Source organism: Phyllopteryx taeniolatus, chromosome 9 (assembly GCF_024500385.1).
Source record: "Phyllopteryx taeniolatus isolate TA_2022b chromosome 9, UOR_Ptae_1.2, whole genome shotgun sequence".
Classification (NCBI taxonomy): Eukaryota; Metazoa; Chordata; class Actinopteri; order Syngnathiformes; family Syngnathidae; genus Phyllopteryx; species Phyllopteryx taeniolatus.
This window is the reverse complement of record NC_084510.1, coordinates 26790695-26811269: the sequence shown is the minus strand read 5'-3', so window position 1 is coordinate 26811269 and position 20575 is coordinate 26790695. Positions and strand designations below refer to the sequence as shown.

The 20575-nt window shown below is 43.9% G+C and overlaps 1 protein-coding gene across 6 annotated transcripts in view; it reads right to left on the bottom strand.

The window, feature by feature from the left end:
• The window catches only part of LOC133483690 (metabotropic glutamate receptor 4-like), a 157297-nt gene that overhangs the window by 66827 nt on the left and 69895 nt on the right, over positions 1 to 20575 (bottom strand). For all 6 annotated transcript variants that reach the window (XM_061785226.1, XM_061785220.1, XM_061785223.1 and 3 more), the window contains one exon: positions 17840 to 18056. In XM_061785226.1, coding sequence (XP_061641210.1) covers positions 17840 to 18056 — 217 coding nt within the window. The remainder of the gene's footprint in view (positions 1 to 17839; positions 18057 to 20575) is intronic.

The following is a 20575-nucleotide window of genomic DNA, read 5'->3' as shown; positions in this document are numbered from 1 at the left end:
AGAGTCGGCGAGAAGACCATTAAGACCAAGTCAGACACTAAAGAGAGGTTCAAACCATACATTTCGATCCTGTGATCAATATACGACAAAAAGGAGATCAGCTTTGTTTCACCATAGCGCCATCTGCTGGATCTTGTGAGTCATTTCGCCCCTATTGCAAATTTGCAACGCATAAATGCCTTAAGTTTCATCCATCGATGTTGTATAGCGCTTGTCCTCATTCAGGTTGCGGGTGAGCTGGCTGACTTTAGGCAAGAGAAAACCTGCGCAAGCACAAGGGGAACATGTTAACTCCACAGAGGATAACCGGAGATTCAAACCCAGAATCTAAGAAGTGCAGGGCAGACATGCAAACCACTAGCACACCCTGCCTCAAATTGTCCAATTGAAATTCATTGTGCCACAAACATCGCCATGGACCATCAATTACTCGCTGTCAGATCGACGACTTTTTTGGGCGGCCAAAATCTGATTTGGAGAGAGATGAGCTTTGATTGGCTCAGCTGTCCCGGCCGAAGCTGTGACTAGGCACGAGTGCGTGAATTAAACGGCAACACCTGCGGATCCGCGTTCCGCCTTCATTTTCGCACTTTCGCGCCGGCGCACGCGAGGCGGCGCGGCGGGTGGCCTCACGCAGACGTCCCGAGTGTCGCTTTCCTCCCAGGTAATTACTTCCAGAACACTTATGCTCGATCGTCAAGCCCTCTACACGCACCATAACACTGCACTTACAAATCTGCATTAGTACTTTCCAAGTCAGTGACATGATAAAAGGAAAATACCATATTTCCTCAAAATGTGGTCCAGGGCATTGATTTACTTAACTGCAGTGAGTTTATTTGGGGTGGAAGATATAGTATTCATAATTAGATGAAATAATAATAACTTGTTTGCAACATCTGAGTGGCGGCTGGTACGATTCCACGCTTTAATTAATCTGAGCGAGTTTAAGTTCCTCGTAGTTGCTGCTGTTTCGGTTAGCAACGGTGCTTAGCATGTAACCCTGAAATGAATTTGTCAAAATATCCCAACGTTGAAGAATTTGATCAGACAATACAATACACGCCGTATTTGGCCAGCCCGCTTGAGAAGGTGGCCCTGTCTCATGCAAGTGAAGTGGACACCCCGCCCATATACTGCTGGACCAATGGCGAGTAAAGGATTCCATTACCATGACAACCGGGGCTGGAGCTTGGAGATTGATCAGGCAAGCCAACGACTTCTATTAGCAGGAGCAGAGTACAGAGTGTTGAAAAAAAGGTGCCCATGAAGACACGTAAAGCATTTTCACTCACGGAGGCAGCACGTCTTACACTAAACTGTGTGTATGTGGCGCATGGACACCCCACCAAACACAAGTACCCTCCCACTGCGTCGACAACTTCACGGAGCAATCAATTCTGTGCTACTTATCGGAAGCTAATGCTGGTCGCTAACGCTTATATGCGCATTCACCAAAACTCCGCACAGCTCTGCTTACCTTATGGCTTTGACGTGCTAGCAGGGGAGTTGTACCCGTGGGGGGCGGAGGGGGGGGGGGGGGGGGGGGGGGGGGGTCTATTCATGACAGATGTTTCAGACAGCGTAATGTGGCAGTCTGACTCTGACCATCAGTTGAAAGGGGCTCCGGATCTTAGCCCGGCCTAGCTGATCAAGTCATGCAGAGAAACTCAGTCTAGGGCAGGGTATCGTGGAAGTTAGCCCCTCTGTCGTGCAACGGTGTGGCGAAAGTCCAGAATGGCTCGCTCACAGGCCCATTTTCAGAAAGAGGCCGTTTGCTCAATTTCCCACTTGATGGGTTGGTACAGAGCCCCAGCTAAACAATTAAAAAGTACATTTTGCCATGATGTCCCTTAAATCTCTCGAAGAAAAAAAAACATCTTCAAAATCCAAAGGGAAAAACATTTGAGGAAGGGAAAAAAAGTAGTTCGCGCTGAATATTAAATAATGTCGTCGCGGTCTGTACATTTTTCTTTTCATTCTTCCTCCTCCCTGATAGTAAAACATGCAGGTCGCATGGACCTAGCGTAAGAAAACAACCGTAACATTAGCTCAAGTAGCATAGAGGCGCAGACGTAGCATTCTACATTCTAACGCTGCAATGACGTCCCGACCTCGGCCCGTGCGAGCCCCTGCAGCGCATCTTCAAAGTGGCCACTTTTCACTCACAAGCTGGGCTTACGTTCCCCTCCGAGCGACCGCTGCCGCTCACCCCGCTTTTTTGTACTTTGTGAGGAATAGATTTCCCCCCCAAAAAAAAAAAAAAGTAGGAGAATAACGCGAGCAAAAAGTAAGCCGTCAGTGAGGCTTTCATTCGCCGCCGGCCCGAGGGCTCACAACTGCGACGTCGTGTGACATTTGAAAAAAAAAAAAAAAGCCCTTCGCTCAGTTAGTTCAAAGTTTTGTTTGTGTGCATAATAGAGTCAAAATCACAATATTATGACTTAAGGCAAGATGCGTACGAGCGATGAATTTCAATACATTTGGCTTTATTCATATTTCAAAACAGATTTTGCGGCACTTTTGACACAAACAGGAACGTAAATGCAATGCAGTGTCCCATCCCGGGCTGTCTCATACGCACAATATGATATTATTCTCCTTCTTTGTCCCACACGCCTCGCGAAAACCCTTATGTATTATTTAAAGACAGCAGCATGCATTGTTCTGTTATAAAAGGACACAGCGGGAAAAACGAACAGCAGATGACTTCATGACATCCGAGGACGAATTATTTGAGAGGGAGGCGGCTGCGTCACGACAGATAACCAGCGAAGCGGTGTCTTTTTTGTCTTTTCCTTTTTATCATGTTATCACTTGTTTTTAATTACAGCCGACATGACACGTGACTTGTCGAGTGAACACGCCGCAATGTTAACCGCTGCTTTTAGAGTTTTAAGTTGCACAGAGTTACACATAGATTATTTGGAACTTCTGCTTCACAGTCGAGAGGTTCTCGGTTTGAACCTCGGCCTCCCGTTCTCCGTGCGCTTGCATGGGTGTTCTTCAGTTACGCTGGCTTCCTCCCATATTCCGAAAACATTCATTTTATCCTCCCTCCTCAGCGGACCTGGCTCCGTGTGAGTTTTTGTCTCTTTCCCACACTCGAGGGGGGCACCAAGGGGATCCGTTTTGAAGACCTGACATCAATAATACCGGAAGAATCCTTCCAGAAGTGCACGAAGGCAGGGCAGAGAAGGCTGGGAAATTGCGTATGTCTCCAGGAGATGACATACAAGGGGAAAACTCGTCGTTTCTCGTTTGGATCTGAAATACGCCAGTCCTGGAACCTTTCTGACAGACCTCGTACACCGTTTCGTGTCATTTATAATCTATATTTAGGCATCTTTTGGAGTGTAAAATGCCCAAACAAAAAAAGAAAAAGAAAAAAAACTATTTTTTATCTGTATATCTGTTAAGGATATTGACACAAAGTACAGCAAAGTAAATGTGTTGATATTGCGCATTTCATACACAAGGTCGCTCGATGTGCTTTACGTGATTGAAAGCATTTAAAAGTAAAGATACAAATAAACGACAGTTTAAAAAGCTGCAATGTGGATCGCACAGTGTAAGTGGAATTTCATAAGTGACCTGAGAAATCTGGCATTATCGTGAGGAGAAAAGATTACCGGTGGGTAGGTCAACGTTGCTGTTTAATAAACATCACAACGCCTACTGTCATGAAGTCATGGTCAACATATCGTATATGACTGCAGATGACCCAGCAGACTGAATATGTTGACCGTGTATCTGACATGCACTTCCAGAACTCGGGGAGCTTCGAGAATTCCAAACCAAAATCTGTATCGGTAGTGCGACTGCATAGCCGTGTGCAGAATTGCTGAGAAATAATATGAGACTTTCCGAAGTGCTAACATGCGAATCTTCTCTGGTCTTGCAATTTCAAAAAAGTCAGTGGGTCACTGGACTAATCCCACATTGCACTCCAGGGCCAGCAGTCCGGTCTAATCCCAACACAGAAGGATTGAGCTGAGATTTGACATTTTGAAATTCATCATAAATTCTCACGGAAAGCTCTTTGTTTTTCTTCTTTTTTCATTGTCTTAACGCTCGACATCAATGTCGAACGTTTGGAACGGAAAAGAAGAGCAATTTTAAAGCAATCGCGTTTTTTGCGATGAATTCTGCCACTTGTACATAAGATAGCGTACGCTACGATTGTAGAAGGGTTTCGGATAATTACGCATGAGTCCGTTGCCGATGACAAGCAGACTTTTGAAAATATGAAGAGGAAAAAAATGTGTGTGTGCTTACTGCTCTTTCAGTGTGTGCTGTTCTCCAGATGACCGACACAACAAATGACACACATACCGATATCCGTCGTCGTACCAAGACTAACCTGTACTCACGGTACAAGTCGTAGAAGAAGAAGAAATACAACCTAGGCTAAATGCTAACTTATTTGGTCAATGAAAGTTGATTGTCAGCACCTGGTCGGAAAACAATTGGGGAGGAAAAGTATCTCTGAGTACACCACAGGATGACATCTGGACACACTTCAGAGTCTTCAGTCAACCTGACGTGTGTTTTTGGAAGCCGGCATACGTGGAGGACACCCACGCAGGCACGTGAGGAACACGCATGCTCCACACAGGAAGGCCGCAGCTGAGATTCGAACCCCGGTTCTCAGAAGTGTCAGGCAGAGGAGCTAACCACTTGAGCGCCGTGCTGCCAGGCAGATTTGTTCAGGTCTGCTCGAGTGTATTTGTACAGCCCTTCATCCAAAAAGAGTTTCAAAGGTGGAAAATGTCCAAATGTCCACTGGCTTCCTTATGGCTGTAGAAACGGCGGGCTGAGTCGCTAAACAATCGGACGCAGCCTTTGAAATTCATGAAAAGTGTCTTGAGTGAGAGCGAGCGAGCGAGTTTGACTTTGACCACCTATTGAATTATTCCTCTAACTCTGCACTCATAAATGACGCCATTCGTTACACGATGGAGAGCCTCGTTTTTTTTTTTTTTATGAGGTGAGTGGAGATGGCCCAGGCTGTTGCTGGTAGCAACATGACCCCCCCCCCCCCCACACACACACACCAAATGATTGCGCGAAGCTGTGCTCGGTTTCCTCACATGCAATTCAGTGTTTTGTGTACGTTCCGGCTCGCGGCAGAGTCATTCATGAGGCCCCGCAAATGATGATAGCTGTCTTATTGATTCCCATTTTGTTTCTTTTGTCTTTTTGCGTACGCCACAACACTTTGCCCCAGTAAACACAGGCGTCATGATTGTTGACCCCCAGCTGCCCGCATCCATTGATGTTGGTGACCCCCCATTCTCGAGCAGAGGATAAATACGTACATGGTTACTGTGGATCGATGTAAGGAATGAATTAGGGGAATGACATTCCAAAGAAGATTTATTGCGCAAACATGAGGCGGCATACCACTTGACAGACTTCTATACTCTGATTGGTGCTTTGATTTTGATTGGCACATTGTTATGACTATGTTTCTCAGGTATTGGCGCTTTCCCTTATCTCAGGGCACCGGCGATGGCGGATGGTCGATGTATGATGAAAATGTGACGGCGAATTTCGACTGCTGAAATAAGAAATATGATGGAACTGGATCGAGTCAAACGCCCGAAGTGTTAGTTTTGGTTTCCCTGCAAAATCTCAATGACACAGACTGCTTTTGTTCATTTGAGTTGCCTATGGTCTTGCTCATTTGGGACTATTCTGTACTTTGTTATAAAACTATTTTAGTAAGTATGTGAACCTTTACATGTAATAACTGGTTGAGCCTCCATTGGCGGAAATAACATCAACTAAATCAAACAACTGGACGGTTTCTCTTTTGTTGGGATGATGACTGGGCCACTCTTGATGAGGTGTATTTTCTTCACTTGAAGTCATTCAGGTGTTGATTTACTTCTGTCCTTTGTGTCATTGTCCTGCTGCATCACCCATCTTCAGTTAAGATTCAGTTGGCGGACAGATCATCTTAAATTGTCCTGCAAAATATGGTGATACACTTGGGGATTCATTTTTCTGTTGATGAAAACAAGGAATCCAAGCCCTGAAGTAACAAAGCAGTCCCAAACCGTAATGCCCCCTCCACTCCATTACGCAGCTGTGATGAGGTTTTGATGGTGGTGGGCAGTGTTTTTTCCCCCCCTTCACACAGAGTGTTGTGTGTTCCTTCCAAATAACTTCAATTTGGTTGGACTGGGCAGCTTTAAGCAACACCTCCAATCTGGTCAAAATGATTGGACGACAGGTTGGCGACTCTTAACTCCGCTGAGCTCTTGGACAATTCATTAACCTCGAAGTTCATATACCTATTCCAGCTTCCTCTGTAAATGTTGGCGTGCCCAATATATAGTTTAAGCAGACTGTTTGTCAATTGCTGTGATTTGGATGAAGATCAGATCACATTTCATGACCATTTTTTGCTAAATCCAGGTAGTTTACATACTTTTTCTTGCACCCGTGAGTCACGTCTTATGACTCATTGCCAGTCAAATTATCTCCCATAGCACCCACGACTTCAAAACAAGTCCATTATAAAGTGTCGAATAGTTTCCTCCTTAGGTTGAAAACATCCGCAGCTTGAAGCAGGTGCATTATACTTTAATGGCAATAAAGACCGCTTATTTCTGCTCATTTGAACTCTTAGTGGGAGCTTCCTGTTTCACCAAGCTCACACTTTGATGGGATTTCCTGGAACCCGTTGTTTGTGTTGGCAACTAATGAATAAAAACACATAAATAGTCTATTTTTTTTTCCGTCTGGATGTCTGCAAAAAAGAAAGCCAGAAAGGACATTCCAAATCAATTGAAAAGTACTCTTGTGGAAATAAATGTGCATTTACTGTATGCTCAAAATTATGCATTCACAAGCAATATCCCCATCCAACCATTTTCTATAGCGCTTATTCCAATTTGGGTCGCGGGTGAGCTGCACGCTGAGCGAGAAAAGTGGGGTCCACCCTGGACTGGTCACAATTCGCAGGGCACATGGAGACAAACAAACATGGAAATTCAAATGAACTCAGCATGCGTGTTTTTAGAATGTGGGAGAAAGCCGCAGTACCGGGATAAAACCCACACAAGCACGGGCAGAACAACAGCTTGAGATTCAAACACAGAACCTATTGACTGTGAGACAAGCGTGCTACCGCCATATCTGGTTCAACTATATTCAGGCATGAGATGACATCTTTTCCACAGGCGAGGCCAGGAATAAGCCTGCTTCTCCTTCGTAATCACTCAAATCCAACCCCACTCGTGTCTTTTCCCTTTCAAATGTTTCGTTTAGTGCTAATGGAATAATAGCAATCCTATTTGTATCTCACTGTGCTGCCTATTACCATATGGAAATCTTGTTTGTGTCTTCTTTCCCTCCTCACTCCAAATGCAATTCGGCGCCTCGCGTCAAGGTTATTTTGCACGCCGTGGCGGCAAACGCTTGCGTCGCGTTTTTCACCTCACTTGCTTCACGAACACGAGGGCGTTTTCAAAGCAGTCTCCTTAAGTTTCCGCTGCTGGAACTCAATTGCCATTAGCGCACGCCCAATGCATTGGCAAATGGACGGAGGTGTGCCACCACGGCGGTGGTGCGCGCTGCCAAGTCATTGAATTATGAATACACCAGAGCAAAGTTGAGTTGGATGTTAAAAGGGGCCAAGGACGCCATCGTCCCTCAGCAGAATATGAATCACCGGCTGCTCTCGACATGTTGTTGGGACTGTATTGGACAGGTGATGAGCAGTGCCTGCTTTTCTCCACACATGCCACTTAGAAGTAAGGCCAACAATTTCTATCTTGGTCTCATCAGACCACAGAATCTTCAGGTGTTTGTTTTAGCAAACTCCATGCGGGCTTTCATGTGTCTCGCGCTGAGGAGAGGCTTCCGTCGGGCCACTCTGCCATAAAGCCCCGACTGGTGGAGGGAGGGCTGCAGCGATGGTTGACTTTCTAGAACTTTCTCCCATCTACCGACTGCACCTCTGGAGCTCGGCCACAGTGATCTTTGGGTTCTTCTTGACCTCTCTCACCAAGGTCAGTTTGGCCGGACGGCCAGCTCTAGGAAGGGTTGTGAAAGGGCTTCCATTTCAGGATTATGGAGGCCACCTTGCTCTTAGGAACCTTACGTGCAGCAGACATTTTTTCGTAACCTTGGCCAGATCTGTGCCTTGCCACAATTCTGTCTATGAGCTCTTCAGGCAGTTCCTTTGACCTCATGATTCTCCTTTGCCCTGACATGCACTGTGAGCTGTAAGGTCTTCTATAGACAGTCCAATCAGTATAATCAAACACAGCTGGACTCCAATGAAGGTGTAGAACCATCTCAAGGATGATCAGAAGAATTGGACAGCACACGAGTTCAATATATGAGTGTCACAGCAAAGGGTCTGAATACTTCTGGCTGTGTGATATTTCAGTTTTCCTTTTTTAATAATTCTGCAAACAACTCAACAACTTGGGGTGCTGTGTGTACATTAATGAGAAAAAAAATAAACTTCAAGGATTTTTGCAAATGCTGCAATATTTTATATTGCAGAGGGAAACATTTCAGGGGTCTGAATACTTTCCGTACCCACTGTATATTTGCACATTAGCCACTTAGCACTCAGTATCTGTACTTGCATTATTTTGCCATCCTTACACATTCACTATCACATTGTCGTTTCAGTCTCTGTATTGTGTATTACTTAACTGACATGAAGCTTAGCTAATGTTTGACCAGCTAACAGTTAGCTAACCTGTGAAGTTCATGTAGCACACCAGTTGATATTATCAGTGACGGATGAAGTTGGATTCCAGTCTCTTTTTTAAGTTGCAAACCTTGCATGGTGCCATTCTCTTGTTCTTTTTTTAAAAGTGTAATCCTTTAATCCAAATGAGATTATATGCAAGCCTTACTTAGACTCAACCCGCTACCCCCCGAGTTACCGCCCACCAACCACTAATTATCGCACAATACATGGGTGTAGTGGCAAAACTCAAAGCAGTAGTAGTGGGAGTACAGTACTCTGTTCTTGTTGATCCCAGTGGAGTTTGATGGACCTCTTCGACACCAAACTCATCCAAGCGTGTCTTTATGGACCTTGCTTTTTGCACTGGGAATTGTAAAGACCAGTGCATGATTGTTTTTCTTCTTTTTCATCCCATTCGTACTACTACTTAGAGTTCTTCCGAGCCAAAATACATATTCAGTTCTCTTAATATAACATAATATCTGTTTTTACTCCCATGTCGCCACTTGCTACAAATTTTATTAGAGGAAAAGTGAAAGTGGGTCAAAAAATAAATAAATAAAAAAAGTAAAAATCCACTGCTTATTTGTGATTTTTTTTTTCCTTTTTTTTTTTTTTTTTTTTAATTGATTCAAATTCAAAATCTCATTACCTGACAGCATCTCGCAGGGAATGATTGTTTTCAAGGAAATTACGTGAAAAAGTGGAGATTGGCCACCCACACAGTACTTTGTTTTCCCTGACAAATCTATCCAACACAATCATGCACATTCTATACACATAGCTCTTGACAAATTATACCCCTCTCGTCTTGGCATATGCCCCCCCACAACTAGGACGGATGGCCCAGTTATCACCGAGGGAATCAATAACTCCGAAATCAATATTGCTAATCTAAAACTTATCCTATGGCTGCCAGTTTACTGGCTTCACTAGCTTTCGAGTCCACATGTAGGAAGACCAAAATCGCAATCTGTTCTTGGCTGGAGGTCCACATGTGTGCTATTTACTTAACAAGCTCTAGGAAGTGTAGTCTTCATCGCGGTAGTTGTTCCAGACCCACCGATGATAGAGAGACCATATAAAAAGCCTTAATGCCCTCCTGCACACTGCAATCATATTTAAACACACTTTTTCAACACATTGTAAATGGGTATCAACATGCAAATAAAGAATAGAAAAATCTGCGTTCGAGCAGGACTACGTGACCTCAGATTTGTTTTTTTGTTCGTTTTTTTTTTTTTTTTTTATATGGTCGCTTGATTGCAGCTTTTCACCTAAAGAGGGTGGGAACATTTCCTCCACTATGAACGGGCGTTCACTGTACATGAGTATAAATTAACGGGCAGTAGGCATAAATTGTTTTCAAAAATGTAGATATAATATAATGTGCTGTTTCAAACGAGGCTAGAATCATCCTCTCGTTTCTGTTTATTTTCCACTGTTCACATATTGTCTTGACTCACCTTATCTGTAGCAATTCACATTGCATTTTGCGGCCAATTGGCACGGAATCCCCCCCAGGGTACTTCAAGAGCAATTAAACAACATCACACCCTCCCTCCATCACCACCACCCGTAACCTCCCCCGCACCCTAATCCATGGCTTCTGCTTCTCGACTTTTCCCCCGCATTTTGAGCATTTCCTTGCATGAAAACTGAGGAGGTATGCAATTATACCCACATACTGTAGAACACGTGAAGCGCGCAGCTCCTCCCGACGGAGCGACGTGATAACTAATGTTCTGGATCAAGGTTCCCGCGGCGTTACTTGCTTAAGAAAATTGCCTGGTGCGATATATCGCCCACTAAGAGGGTCACTCCAGCGTTAGGTCGGCGAGGCAGCCAGATCATCATTCAGCTCGTCGCCTCGGCCAATTAAGCCACGGCGCGTAATTGTTGAAGCAAATTGCGACAGGACAAATCTGAAGGGACTCAGAGGGGTTATTTTGGTCTTGTCGCGTCATAAAGAGGTTGAGAGGCCTGCAGTCTTCAGATACTACGGGCTTTGTGGATGCAAGATGGAACGTCACGCTGCGGGTGACGGCTATGACCGGCGTTTAAATATCTCTGCTCTTATTGCCTTGTGGGAAGCAAAGACAACGGATATCTCTCGAAAACTTACATGAAAGTCAACTTAACGACAGACTAAGGCTGGATTTACATTGCAGGTCCTAGTGCCCAATTCTGACTTCATGCCCGTCTATTTCAAGTGACCCATATCTCATACAAGCAAGGGGCGATGACTGGTTTCACGGAATACTTCGGTTTTAAAAGTCATGGGTTCAAAACTGCTAAAACTCTCCGTCAGCAGTATTCGATTTTTTTTCACCCCACCTCCTCCCTTTCGTTGTTGTTTGTGCGAGCAGTCAGTGAGCCTTTTTCAGGTCCCGCGGCTCAGTAGGAGAAGGATTTGCAAAAGACGCTGAGAAAGAGTGGCTGCCAGAGGAGGCGATAGCACCAACACAATATTATTTTTACGAGAATGTCACCAGTCACTCTTCGACCAAGTCAAGTTCATGTTAATATTAGGGCTTGTCCTCGCCCTCGAAAACCACATTCGCTATTTGCGTCGACAGTTACGAATGACTTCCAAATCAGAATTGAATCCTTAGTCCTTGTACTGTTCTGCAATAAAGACATCTCATTGTCCAACAAATACAAATATAATTTGTTGATTTGAAAACTATCTATTGAACCGGAAGCAGAGTACGCTGGTAAGTTTTGGCTGCCGCATTTCAGCTTCCGCATCTCCCTCCGGAAAAGGTTTTCTTTTTAGTTTAAAACGGCTTACTTTAACCAGGATCCCTCGCCATACCATGGCCAAAGGTAGAAGCCTGGATCTGTTTTGCGCCCATCTCGATGCCGTAAAATGTGTAAATTCCCGCTTGCTGGGAACATCAGCCTCCTTTTTAGCCAGCGAGCTAGCTGTTAGCTGACTAGCTCTCAGAAATCATCTGCTACGATGTGTTGAATGAATCTTGCATAACTTTCTCCCATTCTTTCTGCCACGGTCGCCACGGCCAATCTGAATCTCCAATCGGAAAAAACACAATTCAATATGTTTTTTTTGTTTCTATTTACGCTCTGCCGTGGCACACATGCCAATTGTGCATTTGCCACAAATCACGGTTGGGCACATACCTTGGTTTTAAGGTCATGGTCTGGTTCAAGTTAGGTACAGTAAGGGAACAAACAGGTACAGATTCAAAATGAAGCACTTGAAATTCCTCGCCGTAAATACACCAATAGATGAAAAGTATCCAATTAACAAAACAATACAACAATAAAATCAATAATATATTCAAGGTCCAATAACTTCAATCTTGGTTTGGGGAAAGCGCAACCTGAATAGTTTTTCTTCTCCTTTCGGCAATGAACAATGTCGACAAGTGCAAGAGCAACAGTTTGAACAGTGTGACGCGACAAAAACACCTATGGCATTTGTTATTGCTTCGGCTCCATCGGGAGATCCCGGGGGAGTCGCGTTTGCGTCTCGCTTGTTTATTTTGTGTGTGCAGAACTATAATTCATGTTTGTGACATGCCATTTCTAATGAGTTAACAAGTGCGGCGTAGTGCCAAAAGCATATTGCAAAGCTGTGACGTCCGCTCGTCGGAGTCTGAGCTGCACTCTATTCGTTCGGGAAGTAGTGTGGGCGTTAGCACGAGGCAAGTACGGATGTAGTTCACGTGGACTGTGTGGGGAATGAATTTCCAAGCACGTACCAACTATTGCACGGATTTCCAACCGTGACGGTTTTGGATACTCGTGTGGCCGAATGATGCATCCTATTTTGACAGCCACCGCGTGCTTGATTTCCGTTACAAGTAGATATATATTACGGTGAAATCTGTTCACCCTCGGGATGATTTGTCATCGTTTCGATGAACACCGATCTTTTCATCGACTGCCATCAATTGTCACGCCCGAACGGTCACTTGTCCTTACGTTTATGACCGCACGTTCCTTGGAAATAAATCACTCTTGTGCCCATAATTCCATTTTTCATGGTTGAGTTCACGAGTGTCAGTTAGGCATTTGTAAAATTGTTATTTGCCAGTCGAGTTTAAGTTTAATGCTGCATTTGGGGAGATTATTTGACAAGCAAACATTAGCTGCGTATGAATGTGTGGCTTTGTCATTAAGGGGACAGAATGGTCTTGGGTTTGAGACCCACTGTGGACCTAAATATGGAACTTACAATCGATTGTTATTTATAATTAGTGCAGTTGAATTGAGTAAATCCATCATAGAGGGAGAACATATTGTATTCATTATTGTTGTGGTCAATAAATAAAAACAACAAAAAGAAAGAAAAAAGCCTTTCCGCACAGTCTTACCTTTTTTTGAAATTATTATTCACATTTTTTGGGGGGCTTACTCTCAAATATTGTCTCGATGGAACAATGTCAGGCTGCTGTTGAGTCCCCGCTATTCGTTTTGCATTCTCTGCATCTGCTTCGTCACCCGATGTGAGCAGCCAATGCTTGTCATCAAACCGGGATGGCAGTGACTCCATTAGCAGGCTTTCTCATGTGGCCGTCGGTTTGCTGGGGAAATCTTGTTAGGGGTCTTATTATTCACGGTCTTTCATTAAGTTGATTAATGACATCTATTGGGGGGAATGTTCCAAAGTAATCAACATCTCTGCGGAGGTGCACGTCTGCAGTCGAAGTTGGGACCAATCTCATATTTAATAATATCAATTTATAAGAGAATAAGAAATCTGAAATTAGACCGCTTTCGAGTCAGTTTTATTTCCTGTTATTCAGCAAAGTCTCTACCACCTTAATATGGTCTGCAACTTCCCTAATATAGTCCATAAACCATCATATCGTCTGAAGTCTTTCCAAAATGGGCTCGACCAAATAATTTGCAACGTTGTCCCTTCTTGCCTCAAGTTGTATTCAACATATTCTGTCAAATTCAACCGTAGTCTGAATCCATCCCAGTATGGCTTTTACTTTGCTCATATCATGGAAATTCATCCCACCCTCATCTGAAACTGTTTTTTTCACCTTCCTTACAAATGTTAGTGGAAGATAAACAAACATATGAATGAATTACAAAAGCGATTAGTAAGTAAGCGATCAACCGGATAAAGGCCATGTTTTGTTTGATCTAACGCGGACGTATCCGCCAATCCTTGGGACAGCACGCTCCAAAAAATGGTTTGTGAGAGACCGGCACCAAGTCTCTTGCAGTGCGTTGAAATAAAAGGAGCCAGGTGCAAGGAAATGCAGCGTTGACAGGGGTTTTTTAGTTCCAGGTTCTATGTCATGACTCCTTCTTGTGACTGGTTCCAAGTCATTCCTTAGATCATTCAGAATGTCCAAAACTGCATTGCTGAATAGTCGATATTCGTGCTCATTTTTGTTTCGGGCATTTCACAAGTGGGTCAATTTTCCCCACTGCCTCTAGTTTTGTGTGCGCTATCCTGGCACTGCTGTGCGATCCCGTTGGCACCTGCCTTTCATCATAATAAAGTCGGAAGGTTTACCACTGTCGGGTTCCTTGGGTCAAGCCGCGTCTGAGCCTGAACCAATGGAGGAAGCGTCTCAACTGGGCCAAGGAAAAGAAGGACTGGACTGCTGGCCAGTGGTCTGAGGTCCTCTTTTCCGACGAAAGTGAAGTGTGCGTTTCATTCGGGAATCAAGGTCCAAAGGTTTGGACGGTCGAAGAACAGAATCCACGCTGCTTGTGGTCCAGCGAGAAATATCCACAGTCATCATGATCCCGGGTGCAACGTCCAATGCAGGTGTTGGTGAACTCTGCTTTCTTAAATCGAAGGTCACCACAACAGTCTTCCAGAATGTTTTAGAGGACTTCATGATTCCTTATGCTGAGGATCTGTATGGAGAGGCAGATTTCCTCTTCCAGCAGGACCTGACCGCCAGAAGCACCAAAACCTGATTTGATGCCCATACCATCGCAGTGCTCGACTGGCCAGCCAACTCGCCGGATCTAAACCCCATTGAGAATCTATGGGGTATTCCCAAGAGGAAAATGAGGGGCACCAGACCCAAAAACATGATAGAAAAATGACAGAAAAGCATCAAGGAAAGCTGGGCTTCCACAACTCCCAAGCAATTCCACAGGCCGATTGCCTCCATGTCACGGCGCATCCAGGCAGTGATTCAAGCAAAGGGATTCCCAACCAACCATATTGAATATGAACGTATTGTTTTGAAACTACCATATTTACAGTTAGATTTCATCTGACCCGAATTTGTTTTTCCTTTTTTCTTCAAAAACCGAGAACTAATTGGTGATTTCTTCACGGTATTGACATTTTTGGAATTCCTGATTTTTATGAGCTGGAAGCCCAAATTATGTAGAAAATAACAAATCAATACTTGAAATTGTTTAAAATGTGGGCCCTGAATCTATCATCTATGAAAGTTTAACTTTTCGCATGGAATTAGGGAAATAAATGATATCCAAATTTTTGGGAAAGGGTCTGTCGTCTCGAAATCCCCAAACTATTCAGCAACCCGCCCAAAATGCTTGTCGGACTCCCTAACAGAGTGTAAGCCAAACGGAGTATCGAAGCAACATTTTAGGAGAATCTGCTCCCGCCCAAATATAATCTGCAAACTTTCAGCTTAGTCTTCTGCTGTCATAGCGACGTTTTTGGGTGAAACAAGTCTAGACGAGCAAATTGTTTTGATTTGGACAGCAGACACGTCCACTTGTGATGTTTATGTGATGTTTTCTGACTTGTGTGTGCGCTTTCACAGAAGTAATTTCAATGGATCGCAGTGAGAGGATCGCATCCTGGGTCAGAAAGGTACCGAGAAAGAGAGCGTTCGAGGCCACGCGGTGTTTACCAGGCGCGCTAGATTGAAAAGCAGAAATCAAAACCTCTGCCCACTCGATCGTTAAATTTCTTCTCATATTCAGCACCTAACACACTTTGTTCTCTCTTTTATTGCTCGTTCTCTTATGGGAGGTACGCAAGACTATGAATTCAAAGCAGGTCACTGCAGGGTTGTTGCGGAAGGAGCTGACTCCCGTCATTTCCTGGACGTCTTTCTGGAAATATTAAGCCTTAAACAATGGAACAAAGTGAATCAAGCGAGCAAGTATGCTCATGGAATTATAATACGCACACAAATTGAAATATCAGCGTACATTTCTTTAATGATGAAATATTGACTTTGAATTTAACTGCCGGTGAGCCCTGTTTCATTCCTCATATTTAATACTGTTTGGACAAAATGGCAAGCAGAGTGATGGGCGGGAATTAAAATGTGCGTAATTCAGTGACAAGCATGCGCTGGAAGTGCCGGTTTGCGGTTCTGCAGGGGCCGCAGAAGCGAGGGCTGCAGTGGAGTTTGTAGCTTTGCCAATCTCGTATCGTGCCGCCGTTGCGGTGCCAAGAGCGGTTTCATGGTGCGCAATCAGACGCCCGCCCTCTTGGAGCGGATCAAAAGCTCGGAGAACGTATGTTCCTCAGCATTCTGCTACTTTATTTAGCCAAGCTTCACACAAAGAAACCTCTCTCACGTCGGTGGGCTGTCTCTTCATATTAGGCCCTGGACAGTGTTGGGCGGGTTCCTTCCAAAATCCGATGTAACATATGTTGGTAATGAATTATATTACAGTTATACTGCGAAATAATAGCGTCTGTACTTTTTACCTCTGAATCTCTTCAAAGCGGGACTTTCACCAAAACTTTCACAGTCAAACTCCTGACTGTGACTCCTGACTTGTTATTTTTGTTTGAAGGACCACTCGAAATGGCAAAGTAGCACCTAAAATTGCTGCGGCGACGCAAAATGGCAGACTTCCTGTGTGATTTCGGAGGTAGGTTCCAGAGACTTTTGTTGTTGGCCTAGTCGTGATAGATAATCCTACCAAATGTCATGTTGCTTCGTACAACTGGCTGCAGGGGCACGATTGTGGAGCGGAGTTACTAGAGTTTCATCTTTGATGGCGAATCATCAAACTTTGCTGCCGTGATCCGCCCCCACACATAAAAAAGGGACAAAAACTCCATTTGTCATTGCCCAGCTGTCTAGTGAGTATATGTGGTTTAAATTTGGTAGCAATGGGACACAATCTCGAGCGCCGGTTTTTCCTTTGAGGGCCCCTAAAAAAGGGCCAAAGTAAGACTTAAATGGCTGGTTCAAACATCAATAGAAAACTGTCTGTGTCTTTTCGGTCAAGTGTTCTGGAGACTTTTTTGTGGCCGTACTCGTGATCGAAAGGCCTACCAAATTTCATGTTGTTAAGTGAAACTGGCTTTGGGAGCTGAATTTACAAAAACATTCCAGGGGCGTGCACTGCACTCGCCAGCAATTAAAAAGTACCTTTTCCATAACATATGCCCTTTGAATTACATTTTGATTCCTCATTTTTTATGTTACGGCGTTAAAAAATGGTTGCGACTGTTATGTCGTTACTTTTTCATTCCTAACACTGGCGCTGGGTGAGTACTTCACATTGTATGCAAGGCAGTTCTTGGGGGGGGAACGTAACATAGAGAGTGCAGTTTTACAGAAGGGGGATGTGTTTTTCAAAAAGACAGCGCTAATCAATACACAAGTGTATTCCATGCCTCATTCCTTGACGTAACCCAAAAAAAGAAAAAACAGACTAAGATAGTTGAGTGGGAGCACGGTGCGGTGGTGGTTTCAAGTCTGCCGCACAGTTCTGCGGGCCGCGGTTCGAATCTCTGCGTGGCGTTTGCGTGTCCACCCCGTACAATTCTTCCAAAAATGTGCATGTGAGGTTCATTTAGGACTGTCCATAGGGAATAGAGAATATGAGTGTGCCTGGCCATCAGTCCAGGGTGTTTTTATCCCAGCTTCTCTCAGCTGGGATAGGCGATAGAAAATGGATGATCGGTTAGCCGAGTGTGTTTGACACCTCCGACCCATTTACATGACAAATATACGTATGAAGCCTTCAAAATCATTTTAAAAGCACCGTGAAGTCTTCTTGAGATTCTAAGTGCTTTCGATGATTTCCTTGTCCTGGAACTAATGTATTTGGGCCCGGCCAATCGTGTGCAGCGCAGTACAATATGTCCACTCGGGTGAAGCGACGAAGAGGAAAATCCGCGCCGCCGCCCGCACACAGACTCGCTCGACTCACTCACTCACTCACCGTCCTCCCGAGTCTTCTGGATGAACGCCTCGACTCCGCTCTCGCCGTAGTTGCCCTCCGACGCCACGGTGGAGACGTAGTTCCAGCGCATGGCTTTGACGATGTCCACCATGGCCTGCGCCTGGTATGTGTCCGGAGGCACCACCCGGGAGAAGAAGTCGTAGCGGGTGTTGTCGCTCAGTTCCGGAGCCGTGGAGGCGTAGCTCACCTGCGGGATCTGGACAGAAGGGCAACATTGATGTCGTTCTGTTTGGAAATGACTTCTGACTTCCTGAACTGTCTTTGATATTTACAAAAATGTCCTGTAAATGTTAGGTCCGACCAAAACTATAAAAACTGTACATTCAGTTCACTGACGACTAAATGGTCTTTGGTATACAAATGCATGTATGATAGGGCCGTTGAAGACTTTCAGCTGTCTTTGATGTTTACAAAAAGAAAAACAATGTGTTAGGTATTGATACAGCCTTTCACGGCATCAATCCTTGACACTTTTCCGACGTTTACCGAATTTCCTGTCAGATCGGTTATGTCCAAGACCGCTAAAATACATTTTGACCAGGAGATTGCTGTTAACGAAGCAAAACGATTGTGGAAATGACTGAAATGGGGGGCATTTTTCATCTATTTATATGTTGTCTGATTGAAAGTAAAATGAATATTTCACTCCAGTGACATACATAAGACTGGAATTTTGATATTTACACCATTGCAAAGAGGTGGCAAGTGCACCTGGCAATTATCTCTTGTCAGCTACAGTAGGTTACTCGATGTAAGCTCTTCGGCGGGTCCAGTCTGAAACCGAGAATAAGACTTTTTTATTGATTTATGTATTTATTTTTTGATGTACCAGGCACACTCAAAAGCTGTCAAGGTGATGCATGGGTTGTTGATAGAAATGCATAAATTGTGCATTGTTTAATATTTCAACATGTCGCTCATTAAATGTCGTATATTTTCTCAGGCGGGAAATGCGGCGACTCTACTAAGCGAGATGAGGGTGTGTCGGAACTAACGATATGCTTTTCAGTGTGTATCGTGTATGTCCATGCACCAGTTGTGGTATTTGTATTTTTCAAATTGAGGACTAAAAATTGTCTTTGATCTTGCCAAAAACATGTATGTCAGGTAAAATGAAGATGAAGAGGTATTTGATGTTCTTTGAGGAAATGAAATGGCCTTTGATGTTTACAAAACAAGAATGTTGCGTCACTTGAATGCGCTCAACTGTCTTTGATGTTGAAAAAAAAACGCCCCGTCGAAGATGAATTCTCTTAATTTTGTTCGAGGTTTACAAAAACACATCTGTTATGTTCATTTGAGAGTAAATGTTCTGTGATGTTTACAAAAAAATAGCTACGTTAGGTCCACTGAATATGTTAAACTTAATGACGCCAAACTTTCCTTTGATGCTTGCAAAAATGTTTTCGGTTCACTGAAGACAAAAGGATCTTTGATGCTGACAAGTTGTCTTTGGTTCCTTAAAGAAAACCAAATGTAGAATTTGATGTTTACAAAAACATGTTTCAGGATTCAAGTCTGTAAATTGTCTTTGAATTTAACAAAAACATATAGGTGATGTCTGTGCAAGACTAAAATGTCATTTATGTTTACAAAAAAAACAAGAAGGATATAGGTTCATTGAAGACTAAATGCTCTTTGATGTTTACAAAACCAGGTCCGTTGAATACACTCAACTGTCTTTAGTGTTTACCAGAACACCTATGTTGGGTTTCAAGACGACTTCTATGAACTCTAATTGCTCTTTTGATGTTTACAAGTTTGGTTGAAGAGCCCAACCTCTCTTTGATGTTTGCAAAAGCGTGAAGACTTGAATGGTCTTCGACGTTTAGAAAAATGTAAATGTTAGGTCTAATGAAAGATTCTATATTGTCTTTGACGGTATGGGTCCTTGAGACTTTTTCGTGCGTCCTGTTCTGATTGACAGGTCCGCCCAAATCCGTTCCTTTTTGCCACTACTGTCTGTCCATGAGCTCCCAAAAGCGCTGCTGTTACCCGTTTGGATCTATCTCCAAAGCTGCGCCGGCATCTTTTATCGTTAAAGTTAAGTCCGGAAAACTTGGTCCCGCCGCTTCGTTAGTGTCGCCGGCTTTGGCAGGAGATGTGTGTCCGCATCATGGGCAGCGACGTCGCCGTGTGATATTTCAGTTTTTATTTTTTATCAAAAATGTAAACAATTCCGTTTTTTTCCCCGTCAATATTGAGTGCTGTGTGTACATTCATGTGGAAAAAAATGAACAAATGATTTTAGCAAATGGCTGCAATATAAAAAGAGTGAAAAATGTAAGGGGCTCTGAATACTTTCCGTACCCCGTGTACAGTTTTTTTTCCTATCTTTTCCTTCCTGACTGCCTTTCTTCATTCCTTGCATCCTTCTGCAACTTCCTTTTCTTCCTCCTACCTTCCTTTCTGATGGCTGTTCTGCCTTCCTTCCCCTAGGGCCTTTTTTTTCTCTCTTTTTTTCTTTCTGACCTCCTTCCTTCTTTCCCTCCTTCCTTCCTTCCTTCACACCTGATTTGTATTCATGCATCTTTGGTTCCATTGTTTACAGCTGCTTTCCCGCCCTCCTCCCTGACCAACTTCCTTCCAACCGTGACCTGCTTCTTCTTCTTTTCTTCCTTCCCTCCCACCTTCGTTTTATTCCCTCAGCAGATGTTTGAATGATGGATCCGTACAGCTGTCCTTCCATCGCTTAAAGCCTCCGCTCTTCCCTCC